This window comes from Eretmochelys imbricata, chromosome 20 (assembly GCF_965152235.1).
Source record: "Eretmochelys imbricata isolate rEreImb1 chromosome 20, rEreImb1.hap1, whole genome shotgun sequence".
Classification (NCBI taxonomy): domain Eukaryota; kingdom Metazoa; phylum Chordata; order Testudines; family Cheloniidae; genus Eretmochelys; species Eretmochelys imbricata.
Window position 1 is genome coordinate 635,833 of NC_135591.1, and position 21,541 is coordinate 657,373.

At 37.7% G+C, this 21,541-nt stretch overlaps 1 protein-coding gene across 1 annotated transcript in view; it reads left to right on the forward strand.

The window, feature by feature from the left end:
• Positions 1-18,066, forward strand: part of ATF1 (activating transcription factor 1) — a 31,890-nt gene extending 13,824 nt beyond the window's left edge. Inside the window, exons 3-8 of the mRNA XM_077838816.1 lie at positions 820-945; positions 7,735-7,835; positions 11,972-12,102; positions 15,326-15,508; positions 15,614-15,773; positions 17,023-18,066. Of these exons, the coding sequence (XP_077694942.1) occupies positions 820-945; positions 7,735-7,835; positions 11,972-12,102; positions 15,326-15,508; positions 15,614-15,773; positions 17,023-17,167 (846 nt within the window). The 3' untranslated portion in view covers positions 17,168-18,066. The remainder of the gene's footprint in view (positions 1-819; positions 946-7,734; positions 7,836-11,971; positions 12,103-15,325; positions 15,509-15,613; positions 15,774-17,022) is intronic.
• The last annotated feature ends 3,475 nt before the right edge of the window (positions 18,067-21,541 follow it).

Genomic DNA, 21,541 nt, shown 5'->3' on the forward strand with positions numbered 1-21,541 from the left:
CTGCTGTTGTTTCTTTTTGCTCACCCTGAGGTGCCTGTGTAACTGTCCCACTATGTGTTGAATCCCTCCCTGAATTGGTCCAGCACGCCTCCATATTTACCTCCTTCAAAATACACTTCTAGTAGAAGGCCATTGAGCCATAGCCCTCCCCTGTTTACAAGAAAAAAACCCTCGAAATGCACACATTAATTCACCCATGCTATTGCATTATCTTATTGTTGTTGTTCTGGTCCATTCTGACCCTCTGCTCAACTTTTATCTCACCCCTCTTGTTAATTTAATCTAATTTAAGGTCTGTTCTTGTGAAGTGCTGATTTTTCTGAACATCCGTGGATTTAAGTAGGAATTGAGGGTGCCCAGCATTTTATACAATCTGTCTTCTATTTGTCTAATTTAATACACCCATTACGATGGAATTAAAGCTTAAATAATAGGGCTTTGTCGTTATCTGTAAAGTGCCATGCACATATTATGGAGCTATACATATATAAGAAAATCATTCTCAGTAGAGGGCTCAGTGTTAATTTGGAAAAGTCTGCTTTACTACGTGAGGCATAACATTTTGTTACACATATTGCTAAAGCATTTGGCTTTCTCTCTAACCGAAGGCAAGTCAGTGACTGGTTTAGACTTTTTCATATGCAGCAGTGTATCAGAAAAACAGATTTAATTTTTAAAGACTTATTTTATGTCTCAACTTAAAACAAGCCTCTGTTAATGCCCATTCCCCACTAATTGTCATAGGCTTATCTGCATTTTCTAACTACATGGTACAAAGCATACATCTAATTTTGTTAATAAACTTTATATTTGTTTTAGATGTCTCTAAGAGGTCCTACTCCGTTGCCAGTTGTACAGCTTCCTGGAGAGCAAGTACAGGTCCAGGGAGTCATTCAGACAGCTCAGTCCTCTGTAATCCACTCACCCCAGGTGCAAACAGTGCAGGTAAAAAAAAAAACAGTAGGTTTTTTTTTAACATACATGAAAAGACTTGTAAAGTCTTATCTGATTGATCTGAACCTACCACAGTGCAGCCTCGCTGGCACCATTAGTAAAGTGTCTGTGAATTTTTCTAATGTAGGGATGACATCTAGGAAGCCAATTTGTAAATCCAAGCCCGAAAAATTTTTATTTTTAGGTACATCATTTTTATTTAATCACTGTTTAGATATTTCATGTTTTATATTGCTCAGAGGTGCCCTTAGAGTTAAGATTGCATTTTAAAACCCTATCTTAGGGTGTTATAATTTATATATAAAGATTTGATTGGAGCTGAAACTTTACGTATATAAGATCTCTGTCCACAGGCTACTATTTATTTATTTATTTATTTTTATAAAAATGTTGGACTTCTCAGATACTTTTGTGTGCTCCTTATAATTTATAAAGCTTCAAATTGATTAACGAAAATAAAGTGTGAACTAGTTGCTTTTGATGTTTTGACAATTAGTGTATATGTAATTATTTGTTACATAGTTATATTCCTAGTTAGCAAAATATATATCCTGACATGTGGCTGTGTTTTATAATTATATAATATAGATAGATAGATATAGGAGCCCCATATTTGAGGTGTCCTGAAGTTTTTTAATTAATAAGAATAAAAATAGTGCAGTGGCAATAGATAGGTATGACAGAGACTAGATTTGGGGGAATACTGGCCAAATTACTAAGTTTATTATCGAATCTTCACAGATTGCAGTGAGATCTTTAAATTGCACTACAGATGGACAGAAAGAACCTCTGGTTATTGTCTTTTTTGAAGAAAAGCACTGCTTACAGTTCATCATCCCATGTACTTTAACATCCAAGTTAGAAATGAACCAAAACAATCCAGGGGTTAAGATGTGGGTCAAGTCAGCAGACATGAGTGGTGGTTCTTCTTTGTTGAGTGCCAACAGTATATCTATGCTGCACAGAATATAACATAAGACCTAGTTCTGCCCTAAGGGACCCGGATCTGCTTGCTCACTCACTGATTTTGAACAAGTCATTTAATTGGTTTGTGCCTCAATTTCCCCATCTGCTTTTAACAAACACAGTAGGTTTGCGTAATGGAGAATTTAGCTATCTTCACAAAGCATTTTGGTGAACTTCATGGCCTTCTAGAGACAAAAGAAACATGAGCAACTTTCTCTAAATGTTGATAGCAAACCCCTCTTTGCTGCGACAGCTAACTAAAAAGTACTTTCCTCAGAGTTACACACGTTCCTGCTGACCTTATGTTGCTGGTACAGAGATAAGTACAAATAAAGGAGCTTTGTTTGCTTGTGTTTAATTGGGATCATCAGATTAAAAATTGACACTTGGCAACTGGAAAAGGCTACAAATGGAATAAAAAGAAAATTACAGATGATAACCTCATATAAAATAAATACTGTTAAGTCCATTTGAGTAGTCTGTACAAATATTCTTGCCTATTTCTTCCATGATATGCTACTGCTTCTTTAAATGTGTTCATTGTCTTCAGTTGACTCTAATTATAAATACAGTACTCTGAGCAACCAAAATACAAAACTCCACACAGTCAATTTTTATTATTTGAAATTTCTTTTAAAACCCTCCTCCCTTCTTTTTTCTTAAGTGGGGCTCCTTCTCCCATTCTCACTGTAACCATGTTTCTTTAAGTGAGGGTTGGTCACCCTTGTCCTCTGGTGTCCTATTCCTAAAACTCACTAGCTTGTGCCAGCATTGTAATATTCGTGCTCTGGTTGGTAGCGATAACTAAGGCTACGTTTAGTCACAGCCTGTGACCTGTCTATGACTTTTATTAAAAATACCCATGTTTTTTATTAAAAATACCCAGGTGCCCTGAAGGAGCCATTCTGGCGGCACTGCAGGTGCTGGGGGAGGTGGCTGGGCCGCAGTGTGTGGCCTGGGACCCCCACCGGCGGGGGGCCTGGGCCCGCGGCCTGGGACCACCGCTGGTGCTTTGGGGGAGGGTTGGCAGGGCTGGCAGGAGCTTCCTAACTGGCTCCACGTTCCTGCAGCTCCTAGGCACTAGCACCAGCTGTGCAGCTCCCATTGGATGGGAACCGCAGCCAATGGGAGCTGTGGGGGTGGGGCCTGCAGGCGCAGAGCCCCCTGCCCCCTCTGCTGCCTAGAAGTTGCAGGGCCATGCCAGTGGGAGCCGGGGATCCCCCCACCCTGAGGTAAGCATTCCCCCCCCGGCACCTTCTGCCCCTAGCTATGAGCCCCCTCCCACACACCCAAACTGCTGCTGCTGGCCAGGGGCTGCCCGGTTCGGGCAGCCCCTGAGCCAGCACCAACCACTGCAGAAGTCACGGAGGTCATAGAAAGTCACGGAATCCGTGACCTCCGTGACAGACTGACAGCCTTAGCAATAATGTATAAGCTTCCTCCAAAACTGCTATGTGTGAAAGAAAGCATAGGATCAAATGAAGTAAAAATCTTCAGTGAACTTAATTGTAGCATAGAATCTCTATGGATAGTAATTCCATGCTCCAATAATAATATAGCAGTAGGGATATATTACCGACCACCTGACCAGGATGGTGATAGTGACTGAGGGAGATTAGAGAGGCTATGCAAATTAAAAACTCAATAATAATGGGGGATTTCAACTATCCCTGTATTGATTAGGTACATGTCACCTCAGGACGGGATGCAGAGATAAAGGGCTTAGCTACACTTGTGAGTTAGAGCGCATTAAAGCAGCCCCGGGCACCCTAGCTTGCTACCCGTCCACACTGGCAAGGCACGTAGAGCGCTCTGACTCCACGGCTAGAGTGCTCCTGGTACTCCACCTCGGCGAGAAAATTAACACTTTTTAAGAGCCTCCAGAAACATCCCATAATTCCCTTAAATCAAGTGGCCACTCTTCTTATGTTTTGAACTCCGCTGTAGGAATGCGGATATGCCCTTTGAAAGCTCCATTTCTGACAGCTGGCTTGCTTATCTGCTCTGAGACAAAGCAACCATTACTGTGGATTGCCGTGTGTGTGAGAGAGAGGCAGGGAGGAGCGGAGGTCTGCTGCTGTCTGAACTTACAAGACAGCATGCTGACATGCTCTCAGCCCCCCCCCAAAACCCACTCTCATTCCCCCTACATACAAACAACACACTCCCTGTCACACTCCATCCCCCCCCCCCATTTGAAAAGCACATTGCAGCCACTTGCATGCTGGGATTGCTACTACAATGCACTGCTCTCTGTGGCCGTTGCAAGAGCTGCTACTGTGGCCACGCCAGTGCGCTTGTAGCTGTCAGTGTGGATAGATTGCAGCGCTTTTCCTACTGCGCTTTACGAAGCCTGGTTTAAGTCAAAGCGCTCTACGCATGCAAGTGTAGCCATGCCCAAAGTTTCTTGACACCTTAAATGCCTGCTTCTTGGAGTAGCTAGTTCTGGAACCCACAAGAGGAGAGGCAATTCTTGATTTAGTCCTAAGTGGAGCACAGCATCTGGTCCAAGAGGTGAATGTAGCTGGATTGCTTGGTAGTAGTGACCATAATATAATTAAATTTAACATCCCTGTGGCAGGGAAAACACCACAGCAGCCCAACAAGGTAGCATTTAATTTCAGAAAGGGGGACTACACAAAAATGAGGAAATTAGTTAAACAGAAATTAAGAGGTACAGTGCCAAAAGTGAAATTCCTGCAAGCTGCTTGGAAACTTTTTAAAGACACCGTAATAGAGGCTCAACTTAAATAAGCTTAGAGAACCAAAAAAGTGCTACTATGGCTAAACAACAAAGTAAAAGAAGCAGTGAGAGGCAAAATGGCAACCTTTAAAAAGTGGAAATTAAATCCCAGTGAGCAAAATAGAAAGGAGCATAAACTCTGGGAAATGAAGTGTAAAAATATAATTGGGAAGGCCAAAAAAATTTTTAAGAACTGCTAGCCAAAGACTAAAAGTAATAGCAAAACATTTTTTGAAGGGTATCAGAAGCAGGAAGCCTGCTAAACAACCAGTGGGGCCACTGGACGATCAAGATGCTTAAGGAGTACTCAAGGACATTAAGGCCATTGTGGAAAAACTAAATGAATTCTTTGCTTCGGTCTTCAAAGCTGAGGATATGAGGGAGATTTCCCAGACCTCAGCCATTCTTTTTAGGTGACAAATCTGAGGAACTGTCCCAGATTGAGGTGCCATTAGAGGAGGTTTTGGAACAAATTGACAAAACTAAACAGTAATAAGTCACCAGGACCAGATAGTATTCACAGAAGAGTTCTGAAGGAACTCAAATATGAAATTGCAGAACTACTAACTGTGGGATGTAACCTAATGCTTAAATCATTGTCTGTACCAGTTGTCTGGAGGATATCTAATATAATGCCATTTTTAAAAAAGTTTCTAGAAGCAATCCTGGCAATTACAGGCCAGTAAGCCTAACTTCAGTACCAGGTAAATTGGTTGAAACTAAAGTAAAGAACAAAATTATGAGACATATAGATGAACATAATTTGTTGGGGAAGAATCAACATGGTTTTTGTAAAGGGAAATCATGCCTCACCAATCTCCTAGAATTATTTGAGGGGGTCAACAAGCATGTGGTATAGGGGGATCCAGTAGATGTAGTGTACTTAGATTTTCAGAAAGCCTTTGACAAGGTCCGTCACCAAAGGCTCTTAAGCAAAGTTAGCCGTCATGGGATAAGAGGGAAGGTCCTCTCATGGATCGGTAACTGGTTAAAAGATAGGAAACAAAGGGTAGGAATAAATGGTCAGTTTTGAAAATGAAGAGAGGTAAATAGTGGTGTCTCCCAGGGGTCTGTACTGGGACTATTCAACATATTCATAAATGATCTGGAAAAAGGGGTAAACAGTGAGGTGGTAAAATTTGCAGATGATAAAAAACTACTCAAGATAGTTAAGTCCCAAGCAGACTGCAAAGAGCTACAAAGGAATCTCACAAAACCGGGTGACTGGGCAACAAAATGGCAGATGAAATTCAATGTTGATAAATGCAAAGTAATGCACATTGGAAAACACAATCCAATAATCCCATAATCCCCTAAATTAGCTGTTACTACTACTCAAGAAAGAGATATTGGAGTCATCATGGATAGTTCTCTGAAAACATCCACTCAATGTGCAGAGGCAGTCAAAAAAGCGAATAGAATGTTGAGAATCGTTAAGAAAGGGATAGATAATAGGACAGAAAATATCATATTGCCTCTGTATAAATCCATGGTATGCCCACATCTTGAATGCTGCGTGCAGATGTGGTCGCCCCATCTCAAAACAGAAATAATGAAATTGGAAAAGATTCAGAAAAGGGCAACAAAAATTATAAGGGGTATGGAACGGCTTCCATGTGAGGAGAAGTTAATAAGACTGGGATTTTTCAGCTTGGAAAAGAAATGATTAAGGGGGAGATATATGACACTCTTCATGTTGCTTCTGAACTTGAGTTCCAGGAGTCAGACCTAACATTATAGTATTTTTATGAAAGCCTTAAGCATTTTTACATGGTTGACAGTGCTGTTAGTAGCTTCCTGGGTTGATTGGTTCTACAGCATAGAACAGTTTGCGTGAAGTAATTGAAAGTTTTCAGATATTAATGTTATAAACCTTTTCCTGGGATATATTGATGTAAGGAACTAATAAAGGTGCATCCTTGTGTGGATGACTATAAACTGGTTTGCAGTAGTGAGTTAACATTTGCTTTCTCATGCTGGAGTAAGGATTACATAAGAACAGAAGGGTAGCCATATGGATCAGGCCAGTGGTTCATCTAGCCCAGTATCCTGTCTCTGACAGCAGCCAGTATTAGAGCTTTAGGAAGAGTGTACAGAATAGGGCAGTTTTGCAGTGATCCATCCCTGTCTTCTGGCAGTCAAAGGGTTACGGTCGACCCTACCATGGGATTGCATCCCTGACCATCTTGGTTAATAGTCATTGATAGACTTATCCTCCATTAATTTTTTTAAAATATATTTTATCTATTTTGCAACTTATGTATAAAGCAGGCAATCAATCGGGTATCGAAGATTGATGCTTAGCATTAAAAAGGCTTGCACTGATGTGCTTGTCACCTTGAGCTGTTGTATAGTCTAGTTCACCCAGCTCACTTGCTCTGTGCACGGATAGAGACAGAGAATATATAAAGATGCATATTTGACATTTTATTGTTGCTTTCTTGAGGCTTATAGCAGTGAAATTTCAGAGTAACAGCCGTGTTAGTCTGTATTCGCAAAAAGAAAAGGAGTACTTGTGGCACCTTAGAGACTAACCAATTTATTTGATCATAAAGCTTATGCTCAAATAAATTAGTTAGTCTCTAAGGTTCCACAAGTACTCCTTTTCTTTTAGCAGTGAAATTATATCTCAGGAAAATTCATGGCAAAGGAGTTTATACATAGACTATTCTGATGTCTGTTTGTTCAATAGACTTCACAAAACTTTTTCCATAAATAAAAGAATGCCTGCTATCATGGAGACTCCAGAGAATTACTTGATTTTGCTTTTTCTGCCTGTCTCTTGCACAGTCTTCAGTAGAGACAGAACCAAGCCACAAATTTCCAGTGTTGATTTTGAACATCCCAGAGTTTGGGGGAGTTCAGATCAGGGAGTTTGGTTCATGTCCATCTTTAGTTTTTAAAGTAATTGTATTCTGGCTTCTGTTAAATGTCTTCCTAGTTTGTGCTCCTTAACTGTGGCAGTCTCTAAGAATTGCTCATCTTGTTGTAAAGATGTTTGGTAGAGAAATGTGAACTGTCTTGGGTACTTTTGTAGTGTACAGCACAGTGACATGGGATATGCTTTTTAGGTATCTTCTTTGTCAGAGAGTGAGGATTCTCAGGATTCATCAGATAGCATAGGTTCTTCGCAGAAGACCCGCGGTATCTTAGCACGGCGACCGTCTTACCGGTGAGTATCTTTGTGACATTCCCCAGGGTACAATCTGGACTTCCAAACAGCTGTTTCCCCGTAACTCTGTAGCCCGGGATGCCTCGTGCACTGCTTTGCTGGTGAACAACCACCTCAGGTTCTGCTCACACGCAGCCTCCTGCATGTAACTTGCTCCCAGCTACACAGTATTGAGTGCTATTAGCTAGCCACTCATAAATTACTTACAGGGAGACACCTGCATTTCCCCAGTCCCAGCCTTGTTCCTCAGAAACGTGTGTCTTACACGGCTCAGTATTCTCCTGGACAGTGTAAACTCATAGTACATCTGTCATTCCAACACTGGGTAATGATTATGCACCAGCCTTGTTGTCCTAAGTAGAGATTCCCAAACACTTCAATCCAAACACGCTTGTTTAGATAAAACAATAAAACAAGTCTATTAAATAGGGAAAGATACATGTTAAGAGATTTCAAGTGGTAAGTCATAAAAGTCAGAATTGATTACAAAAGAAATAAAAAGATAAAACTGCAAGCAAATACTTAAATGAAGAGAGGGGTGATGTGGAGGTCATTAGCTCTTATTTTGATACCCTCCTCCTTTCTTTGAGGATTACCTCCCTTCCCGGGTTTAGACAAACAGTCCCCTGTGTATGTGAGATTCGAACCATCTCTGGGATGAAATGTAAATGTCTTGTTTATAGCTTCTCCCCTGCTGCTGGATGTCCAATTAAGCTGGTAATGGCCCTTTAGCACCTTGCTGCCATGATAGTGTCTCTGTCTCGGAGAAATTGGTTTGTGGGTATTACCTAGAACTATAACATATTTCAGTAACAATCATTTAGCAAAATCTCAAAATTGTACATGCAGTGATGTTACACACATTTCAACAGGATAATATTCAGCAGGTTGAGTTTTCAGATGATACCCCACAAGGCATACTTTGTTCAAAATATATCATAATCATATAAAAGTGGTGAACTTGGGGTACAGGGTGTCTCAACCTTACAGAAATTTATATTGTATTTTTTATTAGAAACTTTTAAAAACACTAACAAAAATCACAGCTTCCATCAGTTATCTCTACATATTTCATCAGCCTTCTGAATTATTTTTTTATTCCCCTAAAATATGTATTGGATCTGCTTATACAAAAGTTATTTCTGCTTTTGGTGATACACAATAAACTGAATTAACTATTTAGATTTTATTTTTCCATAATGAAGAATTTTAAGTGAAAGCTAATAGCAAAACTAATGTTTTCTGACAGACTGGGCTAAATTCACTGCTGGTGTAAGAGAGTGATTTTTTTTTTATACATAGAACATCTCTATGTGTTTGCTGTTGAAGCATAGATGTTTAGTGAGTTTAATTCTGTTGTGTGGAATCAGCTAAAGACCTGATTTTTGAAGCCAGTGTTCAACCAAAGCTCTCATTGACTATAAAGGGAGTTTTGCTTAAATAAGGACTGCAGGATCAGACTCCAGGATGATGATATATAGTGAAAAGTTGTTTTATCACTTTAACCATACTAGTTGTTGCCATTTTATTGAAAACAGGAACTGAGTAAAACACTGTTATGTTTTCAAATGACATACAGCATAATTCCAGTTATCCAAAAATTCTAGTTATCCAATTCCACAGTGTAGCCCTATTTTAGTTAATAGCACTTCCTTTTATCTGAATGCTTGGTTATTTCCAAGGATCTGATGTTCCCTAGGTCATCTGGCTAAATGGGAGTGTTCTGTACTTTTCAAAGTGATACACCAAGAAATAAAAACATAATGCATCTTAAACTTTTATAGTTTTTACATGGATATTCTGAAAAAATTACAAATTAAAGCTTGCGAAGTTACCCCAAGGTCCCAAGGAGGGGCAGTTATTCCTACCTCCACCGGTGCTTCTCATTTTTTATTTTTTTACCCCCATTCTCTCTTCTATTTTCCTCTTAAATTAAATACCAAAATAAACTGTTTACATTAAACTATTTTTTTTTCAGTTCCGCACACAAAAAAGTCAGAGTGAAAAAAGAATGGTCAACAATTCTCACTTGAACACTTTATGGGAAAATACTAGGTGTGCACATAATTTAGGCGGAAGCGATACATAGCAGTGAGAGCATGGGATTGGAAGTCAAGAATTCTGCTTTCCTGTTGGACGGCCGCTAACTCGTTATGTGACCTTGGACAAGATGTATAAACTCTCTGTGCCTCCATTTCTTCTTCTGTTAAATGGGGAGCTTTTATTCTCATAGGGTATTGTGAGCTATATAGTGCACTAGGCGTTTGAAGAGCTGTACAAGAGTTAAGTATTTTTATTAAAAAGTTTTGAGATCCTTCGATGAAATGCACTATATAAGTGAAAAGTATTATTTTGTATCACAGAGCAAAAAACCTTAATGAATAAAAAAAATTCCTAAAGCATCCCACTTGTTTCCACTTTATTCTAACAACAACAAAAATTGACAAATTGATTTTGATTAGATTTAGAGAGAGACATAAATCCACAGTTATTGTGAGAATCAGAGCATGAGGTTTTAAACTAGGAAGAACACTAACAGGCAAGTTATAAACCCCTGGAAAATGTTTATGGTGGAAACTCTGATGCACTCATTACTGAAGTGATGCAGCTGTACTTGTTAGAAACAATACAGAAAATCTGACATATGCACAAGTGCGTTTTATTTTGTCAAGCTGATTGGAAAGAAAAAAATTGCTTGAACCATTTTAAAACATCTATGTATGGGTTTCCAGCACAATGTTTTACTACAGGTTATTACAATGTATTGTAAGTTATGAAAATTGTCACTACAGAGGGCTTATTTCTAAAACATTTAAGGTTTTTAGAAGACAGTGATTGAAAATCTTACATTGCACTTGCATATACAAGTGGTTTAATACTGGTAGCTGCACTGAATCACTCTTTGTAAGTAAAGTGGTTCAGATTTTTGAATGAGGAACAAGAAATAAGAAATTTGACTACAGAAATATGATTACTTGAAGTTTAGAGAAGGGAATTCCTTTATGCAATTTTTATTTCAAACTTTGCCTGCTTATTTACAGTCTTTATTACAAAAGTGTGATAGTTCTATTGATAATATATTTTATATTTTGTTTACTATATCTGCTAAGAATTATTGAGAACATCTGTTTAGTAGATATTGGCTTCTCTTAAAGTAAGCATCAGGATTTCTTGACCCTAGAATAATATTGACTTAAATGAAGCCAATAATTACCCTGAAACACAACAAATTTTGATATTTATTTAAATATTAAGTCAATATGTGTTTGGTTAAATATAGTCATCAAAATGCCTAGAAATCTCTTAATTAAGGGCATGAATTTTTTAAAAAGTTAAACAAGCAGAAAAGTAGCTATTAATGCGTGATGATTCAGTCAGGAAGCAGAGATGGGTACATGCTTTCTGATTGGCTCTTCCAGAGTAAACAATAGTAGTTTTGACCGAACACAGCTGCAGCCAGTAAAGATGTACATATTTGGGTCACACTTAATATTAAGGTTCCATTTATAAAGGGTTAATAAATTATTAATAGATATTATAAGCTTGTTACAGACATGAGTGTTCTAGATGGTTATAAGTAACCTGTTGATCTGTCAGACTCTATAGCAATCTATAACAATTGATTAGCCATTAAAAAAAACCTTAATTTATTAATCTTTTATAAGATATTATAAATGGAACCTAATGTGACCCCTATTTGCATATGCAGTCCAATTGGTTAACATGGATCCAAACTTCAGGATTGTTGACCTCCGAGGAGGTCATGTTATGTAAATATAAACGCAAATTACCTCTGAGGAGGTAACAGTACAAATTTACTGACTTGTGACATGACTTTTTTTCAGCCAACCACAAGCTAGGATTTATCTTTTGTATGTAACAATGTGTGTAATGCTATTAAAGGTTATCAGCTATGTGTGTTAGCAGCATGTTTCTGTAACTATGTTGGTTTTAGGTGCTCTATCTCTGTTACATTTGTAGTTTGATTTAATTTAAAAATTGTCACCGGTGGAAAAGTATTTACCAGCAAAACTTGCCTGCAACATTGTTAAAATTTGTACTCAAAGGAGTAATTGCCAACCAGATTGCCATCTTTTTCTTTCACAAGTGCTAATGAAGAAATTTTTTTTCCATAGAAAAATCTTGAAAGATCTTTCGTCCGAAGACGCACGAGATAGAAAAGGAGATGATGAAAGTCCTGGTGTCTCTACTGTCACCTCTATGTCTGTTCCCACACCTATCTACCAGACCAGCAGTGGACAGTACAGTATGTTATATTAAATACACACCCAACTAGACATATTTCTGTTACAATATAAACTTTCCCCCAAATAGTTTTGTGTATCTCATATATTTGACATGAAGATGAGCTTGTGGAAGGATTGGCAGTACAAATGATAGCTATTCCAGTTATCATTATTTGTTGGAATTATAGTAGTGGCTAGTTGCCCATGGTGAGATCAAGGCTCCATTGTACTAGGTGTTGTACATCCACATAGTAAGAGACAGACCATCCTTGTTCCAAAGAGCTTACCATATAAGTAGAATCAAAGAGTGGGAATAAGGTAGTAATATCCCTATTTTACGGATGGGGACGTGAGGCAGAGAGAGCTGAAGTGACTTGCCCTATGTCACATAGGAAGCTGATGGAAGAGCCAGGAATTTCACCCAGATTTCTTGACTCTCAGTTCAGTGCCTTAATCACAAGACCAACTTTCCTCTCCGATTAATTTCTTCCTTTCTAATATAACTTATTAAACTTTTTTAGTAATTGTCATGATTAATTGTTTGCTGTAGTGCTTTTCCTATAAGATCTGGAACTTGCATCCCTTTCAACTTGGTTCTCCTCCATGGTGCTTAGGTGTTTTCCTTATGCCCTCATCCTTGCAAATGGCACACCTTATTGGAAAGGACTCCTTTAGTCTGTGCTCTTCTGACTGAGAACTCAAAGTGGGTTGCAGCTCCAGACAGCCTTTCCTTCTTCTTGAAGGTATTCTCTCTGCCATGATATGCATGAAATGCCCCAAAACAATAGTCCAAGACTACAACTGATCTAATTAAAACAAGATTAAGTATAGCAAAAGTAAATAATATTTAAACAAAAGAAACAGTATACATAACATAGCTGTCGTGAAACTGCAAAAAGATTAGCTAGGCTTACCTTAACTTTAGCCATTAGCTGTAATAACAGAAGATACCTCCTCCTTCTAGAAAGACATTGTTCCTCACTGACCACCTTGGTCAGATTGCATCCAGGAGACACACCCTCCCCTGTCTGTGTCCCAGGAACTCCCCTTCTTGCAAGGCCTTGGTCATTTTTACCCTGTGATTACTTTAATCTCAAAGGTGGGAGATTATAGTATCAGGGTGGGAAGTTACATCAGCATTTCAACAAAGTATTATTTGATCAGCTTGGGGAAATAAATTAGTTCTCCATACGATTGTTGTCCTCTGTTCCTGCTGTCATTCCCCCTTCTAGTTCTGGAAGGATCCTTTAACTTCCTTGCTCTAAATCTAACATTTCAAAGGCCATGTTGATCTTGTCTACCCATTAGCCAGCCTAACAAGTCAAAATGATTGAACATGCTTTGCATGGCAGCTACTCCCAGCTAGAGATGTTAGAATGTGTCTGTATTCTTTTGTTGTTGGCCTTTTAACGTAACAATTCCCCATGTCTGTGCACCTACTGTGTATGAAGTGTAAACTGTTGGCAGAGACCAAATGATCTGCCCTATTACCCCAAACTTTGAACATATTTACTTGCAAACTAAATCTAGGATTACTAAAAGTAAGCATGCTGTTTTAAATTGAGTCCGATTCAAAACGTTTGCAAGTTAAAAATGAATTGAAATTCTGTAGTTAAAAAAAACAAACAAAATATATTTTTCCCTTTCTTTTTATATTGCATGCGATAAGCATGCAGTAGTTCCAGTGCAGTGTGTGACTGACATGGCTAGTTTCGATCTTCAGTTCACTGTCAAAGTACATGCTTCACTTCAAAAACATATTTTGCTCCAGGGTAACAGTAGTCTAGGGGCAACTTATCCATTAAATGATTAAAACAGTAAAATGTCATATAAATCATAAATAAAGACATTTCTTTATAGTCTTGGATAATTTCTTTAATCAAATAAAGCTTGAATTTCCCCTTAAATGACATTGTAGAATTATAAACTTGTTTATTTATCCTGGAGAAAATTAATTAATACACTTAATTCTTGGAAAATATCTACTGGAAAATTTCAAGTAGTTTAGAATGTAAACAATTTGGGTAAATTAGTAAACTACATGGGGATTTAATATTTCATCTTGTTGTGATATCTATGTTAAAAATAGGAAAAGCTTTGTATGCAAGATTTTCAAAAGTGCAGAAGAGTTCAGCTCCCATGTAAGCATTTAAATAAAGTGGCCTGATTTTCAAATGTGATCAGCACCCAGCAGCTTCCATTAAGAAAAAGACACTTCTCCTCCCATTAAGAATAACAGGAGTTGCTGGTTGATGGTTTTTTGGTTTTAATCAGGCCCCTGTGGTTTTTTAGGGGCTAAGTGAAAATATAGGCAAATATGGAAATTTTCTGCATTTATTTTTAATTACAAAAATGTCCACATATAATAGTTACAACATATGTTGCTTCTACCACCAACCTCTCCCATAACCACTGTGTCACTCACCACTGATGTCACAATCTCACCACTTGACAATGTCACAATCTAGTCCGTCAACAGTGAGCTGTTCAGGCAGTCGCAGAGGGTGGGGAAGAGTGAAGGGAGCACTATTTCTACCAATAGTGAATTTTTCATGGGTGCAAGCCAGTCTATGTAAATGCATAAATATATATGCAAATAAGCCTCAGCCTTTTGGCTTGGCGTGCCAGTGCAGCCTATAACTGGCATGGCTAGTTTTTAGTCTGTATGTTCTATATTGCAGTGAAACTGAAAGTGTCAAATTTGGTCCAAAATTTAAAATGTGCATAAGCAAGGTTTTATAAAACCTGAGGCGAGTAGACCTTTCCATGGCGTTGTGGGGGAGGAAGTGTAAAGCAATTTGTTAAACATTAAGTATTCCCTGAATGTTTGCAACCCAAACACTGCAACTTTGCACTTTTGCATGAGCCTGAAAGTGACCAGAAGCTGATGAGTCTCTTTTCAGTCTTCAAGCTATGTGAAATGCAAAACAGTAAACAAACCGCCCAAATCCTGGAAAATAAATTAGGTTGTTTACACTTTAATAGCCTACTGGATGTTAGTATCATATGTAAGGACATTTTGTTGTAAATATTTGGTTTTAACCCAACAGTGTCTCTGACTGCCCCATGACTGTCAAATCAGTCTTTAAAGATGGAACAAAATTGGCCTTCAAATCTTGGGGCTAATTTTTAAAGTACCAACTTAAGATAGGAGATTGCCTATTGGAAGTGAATGTACTCAGTACACAGAAGGAAAACCTTTTCTGTATATCTACCATATTTTTTCTCTCTCTTTCATTGAAGTTACTATTGCCCCAAACGGAGCACTGCAGCTGGCCAGTTCAGGTACAGATGGTGTGCAGGGTCTGCAGACATTAACAATGACAAATGCTGGTGGCACTCAGCCTGGGACAACAATACTGCAGTATGCACAGACATCTGATGGTCAGCAGATACTTGTACCCAGTAACCAGGTGGTAGTGCAGAGTGAGTATGTATTACAAAAAACTTTTGGAATACTGTCTCCCATAAACGTGTAGCTTTCTAAGATTTTTTTTCCTTTTAATTTAACTTATTCTGCTGTCTTAACAGCTGCATCAGGAGACATGCAGACATATCAGATCCGCACCACGCCAACAACCACTTCCCTCCCACAGACTGTAGTGATGACATCTCCTGTCACCCTTACATCTCAGACAACCAAGACAGATGATCCACAGTTGAAACGAGAAATAAGGCTCATGAAGAACAGGTATGTAAGTTTCCATGTACTGTTATGTAACCAACTTCATAGCTGCAATCAGATTCTTAAACAGCATGCTAAATTATAACTTCAGATGGCAAATACATTAAAGGTATAGTCACCTTTGAAAATCACAATTCTGTCTGAAAATGATTTTTACCTGCTATAGCTGAGTAACATTTACGACTACTATACTATGAAAGACTAGAAGCTTCCTCTCTTTTCACTTAATTTTGTGTAATTAACAATGTAGTGTTGTTATAGCCATGTCAGTCCCAGAATATTAGAGACAAGTAACTGAGAAGAGCTCTGTGTAGCTCAAAAGCTTGTCTCTCTCACCAACAGAAGATGGTCCAATAAAAGATTCACCCACCTTGTCTCTCTAATGTTTTTCTTGGTTTTAGGTTGACAGTATTCCTTGATATTTAGCGAAAACTAGAATTATCTATCCAAAATTCTGAATCCCACATAAGTTTAGTAATTGTCTCACCTATGTATTATTTATCCTACACCCAGTGTCACTAGAAAATGTCAGAAAGCTAGACCCAAACATACTAAAGATTTTGTCCCAGAAAAATTGGGGGAAAACGTGAACTTTTTTTCCTGTAAGCTAACCAGTTTTTGCTTAACCAAATATTTAACACATTCCTTGAACTGCCCTGTAGTTTTTCAGTTTGCTCTGCTAATGCCCGTAAGTAAACAAAACCTCCTCTTTATGAGTACCCTAACCTTAATTTTGTTAAATATTCAATTCAGACTACTCTTGTGTGTATATAGAGGATGTCTCATTTTAATTTTCTTTCTGCATATATAGTGACATATGTTTTCTTTCAATCTACTTGCTCTAGAGCAAAACTTCCAGTGCCATCTGCGTGCATTATCTAGGGTAGTACATGTCATTTAATTCTTGAGAAACATGAGACCCAGAACTTTCTGGAAACCAATGATTTTTGACCCCAGGGTTGCATTTTTGGTTTCTCATAGAGCCAGCTTTGTAAAGTTTCTGATGCTCATAGTAAAAAGGCCATTAACTTTAGAAAAACAAAATGTTTAGGGTTTTTTGCTTTGTTTTGATCATTTTCTTTGATCAGTCAATGCTTTCATGTGAGGTGAACAGAAAAATTAGTTTTCTGTAAAGATCTTCTTCTCCCCAGGTGTGAATGGTAGCTTCAGATGGAGTCAGTATTCAAAGCAAAACATGAGTGACTGAACACCTAATGATATACAGTAATTGACAACTTCTGCCTTTTGATTTCAGGGAAGCTGCTCGAGAATGCCGTAGAAAGAAGAAAGAATATGTTAAATGTCTGGAAAATCGAGTTGCGGTCCTGGAAAATCAAAACAAAACTCTAATTGAAGAGCTAAAAACTTTGAAAGATCTTTACTGCCATAAAAATGTGTAAGAAAAGGAGGCACAACTTTTTGTGGACTGTCTAAATTTCCATGGGGAATTTTTTATACCGAATTTTTTAAAATTAAATGAAAGGTCAAAAATGAAACTTTTCTACCTAGATTTCACAACTTAAAGACTATAAAGATTTTATTTACAACATGTTAGTGACAAACTACAAAAAGGAAACAAGAAAACCTCAACAAAACTCCTGCTGGCAGAACTGGAAACATCATTAAAATCAAGGTTACATCGGCAATAAAAGGACATGTACATTTTATCTGACAAGTAATTTGAATTTCCTGAACTACAAATTAATTTGGTAACAACAGTAATATTTGATTACAGTTAAAATGTGGATAAGATGGAATCCTTGCCATTAGTTGAAAATTATTAGCAACATATATAACCAGTATAGGTTTTAATTTCTTACTGTTTTATGATCCTTATCTTTTCTTTCCGTTGTTTGTATGTAAATATTTTTATTTCAACCTGTAAATTCTAACTTTCAGGTGTAGAAGATAAAGAGAAGCTAATACTTTGCTAAAAGTATAAATTATGTTTACTTTTCTCAGCTGGCAATCTGTTTAAAGGTGGGGTTTTTTTTGTTCTGTTTTGTTTTTTTTGTAAAATGTTTGTTGTGTTTGTTAAAGTTGGAGAGGTTTTGCAGAAGGCAATGGGAAAATTATTTTTCAGGCCTAACCCTGAAAGATGTCGAAGGCACATGAATAAGATGTTGACTTCTTACGAGTATTCAACACATTCAATTACTTTAAACCAACAGTTTGGCAGAATGGGTATAGCTGAACAAAAGTTGTCATGAGAATGCTTTTTTTAAATAGTTTTGTTCTTGGTTACTGGGTGTGATAACCTATAATTGAAAAATAAATTGTGTGTTGATTATATATACAACTGAACATGCATTGCTTATTCTGTTTGGAGATCATATTATGCTTAATTAAAAAGTTTACAGACCAAAAAAAAGGAACAGTAAAATAAAAAGCTAAAGATACATACCAAAGGGTTTAATATGGTTCTAATATAGGGTTTATAAATTAAAAAAATAAAAGTGCACAATTACCAGACTGATTTTGTAAGGCAGGCAATATTTTGTGAAGTAATGGCATCTTTGTAAGAAAATGCTCTATTGAAAATAGTTAACGGCTGGTATATTTTTATAAGTAAACTATTACCTTTACAAATTCTAAAATGGAGTTTATATGCATATTTTAACAGTTTATACAGTTCCTTTTAGTAAACAAATAGATATTTTGTGTCTCAGATTATTGATTATATATTTTTATGGGTTAGCACAAAGTAAAATTAGATTCTCTTTGGAGTAGAAAATATTTGAATTACTTTTGTCTTTGTAAGCAACTGACCTGAAAAATAAACCCTAACGAATATTGTTGGGAAAAAGAAACAGATTAGCATTTTTTTTCCATATTCAGTAAAAACTGCACGTGCTTGAACTTACTACAAAAATACTGTTGGGGATCATAGTATGTATCGTTTTGACCTGTTTCTTTCCAGTAAAAGTTAAAGGATGTTTGACATGATCAGGACTCTTGAATATAAATAAAATATTGTGTAGACAATGGTTATTGCATGAACAGTGAATATGTTATTTTCTGTAGTTAGGATTGGATACTGCTTCCATTATTTCAATGAGAATTGTGCCATGATCTGTGTTACTAAAATGTGGTAAGGCCACCAGTGAGTTGTACTAGCTCAGTCCTGAATGAAATTTAAAAATGTATTTGCTCCCCTTGTATGTTGTTTATATAAGGTCTATCAACATTTATTTTATTAATTAGTCTACTATATATATTGAGCTTCCTACTGAGCAGACTCTGAATTCCACAACTAAGTTGTTAGTGGGTTAGATAAATATTTTGTATTTGCAAAGTTTAATATAACATATGTGGCTATTATGGGATATTGTTTGCTTTATAGTTGCTTTAAATAGAACTGAAATATACATTAGAATTCCTACTCGTGTCAAAAAATCTTTATGAAATGTTTCAAATGCATTTGTTGCCCAGCACTAGAAAAACTTGCATGCTTGCCACTCAACCCTGCTTGGGTAAAGACGACATCCTAGGAGGTTCTGAGTGCCTCAGAACTTCCATTAAGGTCAGTGGGAGTTCAGGATAATAAGCACCTCAGTAGCACTGGACTCGGTCAAACTCTGCCACTGAATATGTATGCACTATTCTCAATAACTTCAAAGGGAGACAGACTTGGGTCTGCAGGCAGAATCGGACCATCAATATTGAAGCTTTACGCAATGGCTTTCTTGTAAATGAAACTAACTTGAAATTCTTCTTTGTGGTATTTTGCTTCCAACTTTGTGCCATTGCTGTTCTTTTTAAAATTTCTTTTTTTGTGATAAAGGATTTTTTTTTTTTAAATGAAAGAACTGGCAAGTATCATTACAGTACAAAAAATGGTTGCTGATTCCTGCTCTGTTCTGCAGCTGAATGACTTTTATTACTGCCAGAGAGAAAAAATCCGTCAGTTTTACTCTATTGATGCAGTAGTGTTTGGAAAGAAGCAGCAAAGGTACATTCTTTATCGTGGAAGTATGAAGTGGTCACATTGGTTTGTTCCTTGAGTGATTACTTTTCAGGAGGAAGTTATTTTGGAAAGGGTGTAACATTCAATACTATTGGTCTAGTTACCTCCAGAGCTACATATTTCATATGAATTGTAAAGACTTGTTGAAATAAATAGGTGCTTGCAACTCTTGACCTCAATAATAAAGACCCCAAAATACAATTCTAATGTTCCTCATTTATTGAATCACAACTTATTTAGTTAAAGGGCTGCTTTTGAGTAACTTTGGTCCAAAATTTAATCACTCTTAAAATCACGATGTAGAGTTTCTTCTGTGGTCCAGCTCTTTTTTTATATAACAAACCTCAACAGCTACCTGAAACTAGAAAATACTGTATGCTCTGCTGTTAGTGCTCCAGCAACTAGAAAATACTGTACACTCTGCTCCAGAAGAGGGAGCACAAGTTAACTGTAACAATCCCCTTCTATCTGTAAACACTCAACCTACTGTTGTTAAAAATCAACACCTACAAGTACTGTAATTGAAAGAGATTGAGAAAAAACAAATGATTTTTTTCTGTTTACTTTTTGCATAGTTCCTGTGACACATACTGCAATCCTGTGCAGTATCTTTGGGGCCCACTGTATTGAATTTATGAATGGTTTTGTCTTATTGTGTTCTGCTCTATCGGGGAGGGTTATCACAGTTCCTCCAGGAACTAAAAACAGTGGAGGGTAATTACCCTGGGGATTGTAAACCACACCAGAGAACCACCACCCCATGGGATGTTCAGATATACTGCTTAAAACTGGGTTTTCCAGAGAGATACTCAAAGAAATGGCTTTTGTATAAAAAGCTGAGCTTTAACTGACTCAGGGCCTTCACTTTGATTCAGCAAACAGAACCCTCTGTCTAAAAGAGGCCACAATCCTCATGGAGGAGTTGGAAAGACTTTGGCTTACAAGGGCCCCATAAAACTGATGGGTGACCTTTGGTAAGGTTTTAACATACATACAGGAACTATTATCCGTTTGTACATGTTTTCTCTGTATGCTTTTTTTGTTCTTACAATAAATGTACTCTGCTGAGAAAGAGCTGCGTGGTACCTGGTAAAAATGCTGTGTCTGTCCTCAGAGAGATGGCACAGCACAGGTGCTGGCCTTTAGGCAGACTGACTTGCTGTGACTATCACAGTATATGATGGGAGTTTGCAGCCCTAAAACCCCCAATAAGAAGGAAGCTGGACAAGGGTCCCTGCCCAGAGACAGGGAACAGCTGGAGACCTGATTGGGCGTGCTTGGAGTGTACCATACAGGGGGGGAAACAGGTGAAGTTCCCTTGAAAATTGGACTGTTCCCATTGCGGTTTGTTAGACATTTCCCCCTGTTTGTGTCAGTCTCAGAAAGAACAAGTAATGGTCTCAAGTTGCAGTGGGGGAGGTTTAGGTTGGATATTAGGAAAAACTTTGTCACTAGGAGGGTGGTGAAGCACTGGAATGGGTTACCTAGGGAGGTGGTGGAATCTCCTTCCTTAGAGGTTTTTAAGGTCAGGCTTGTCAAAGCCCTGGCTGGGATGATTTAGTTGGGGATTGGTCCTGCTTTGAGCAGGGGGTTGGACTAGATGACCTCCTGAGGTCCCTTCCAACCCGGATAGTCTATTCTATGAAAACAGAAAAGTATGATTGTAAAATCACAAACACTTTTAGGGGACTTGGGCATATGTATTTACCTGAAACCACTTTTAACAATTTTTATTAGCTAGATTTCAAGTTGACGGGGGTGTCCTTTTATCCCAAAACCATTTCTATTGAACTGTACTGACAGCTCT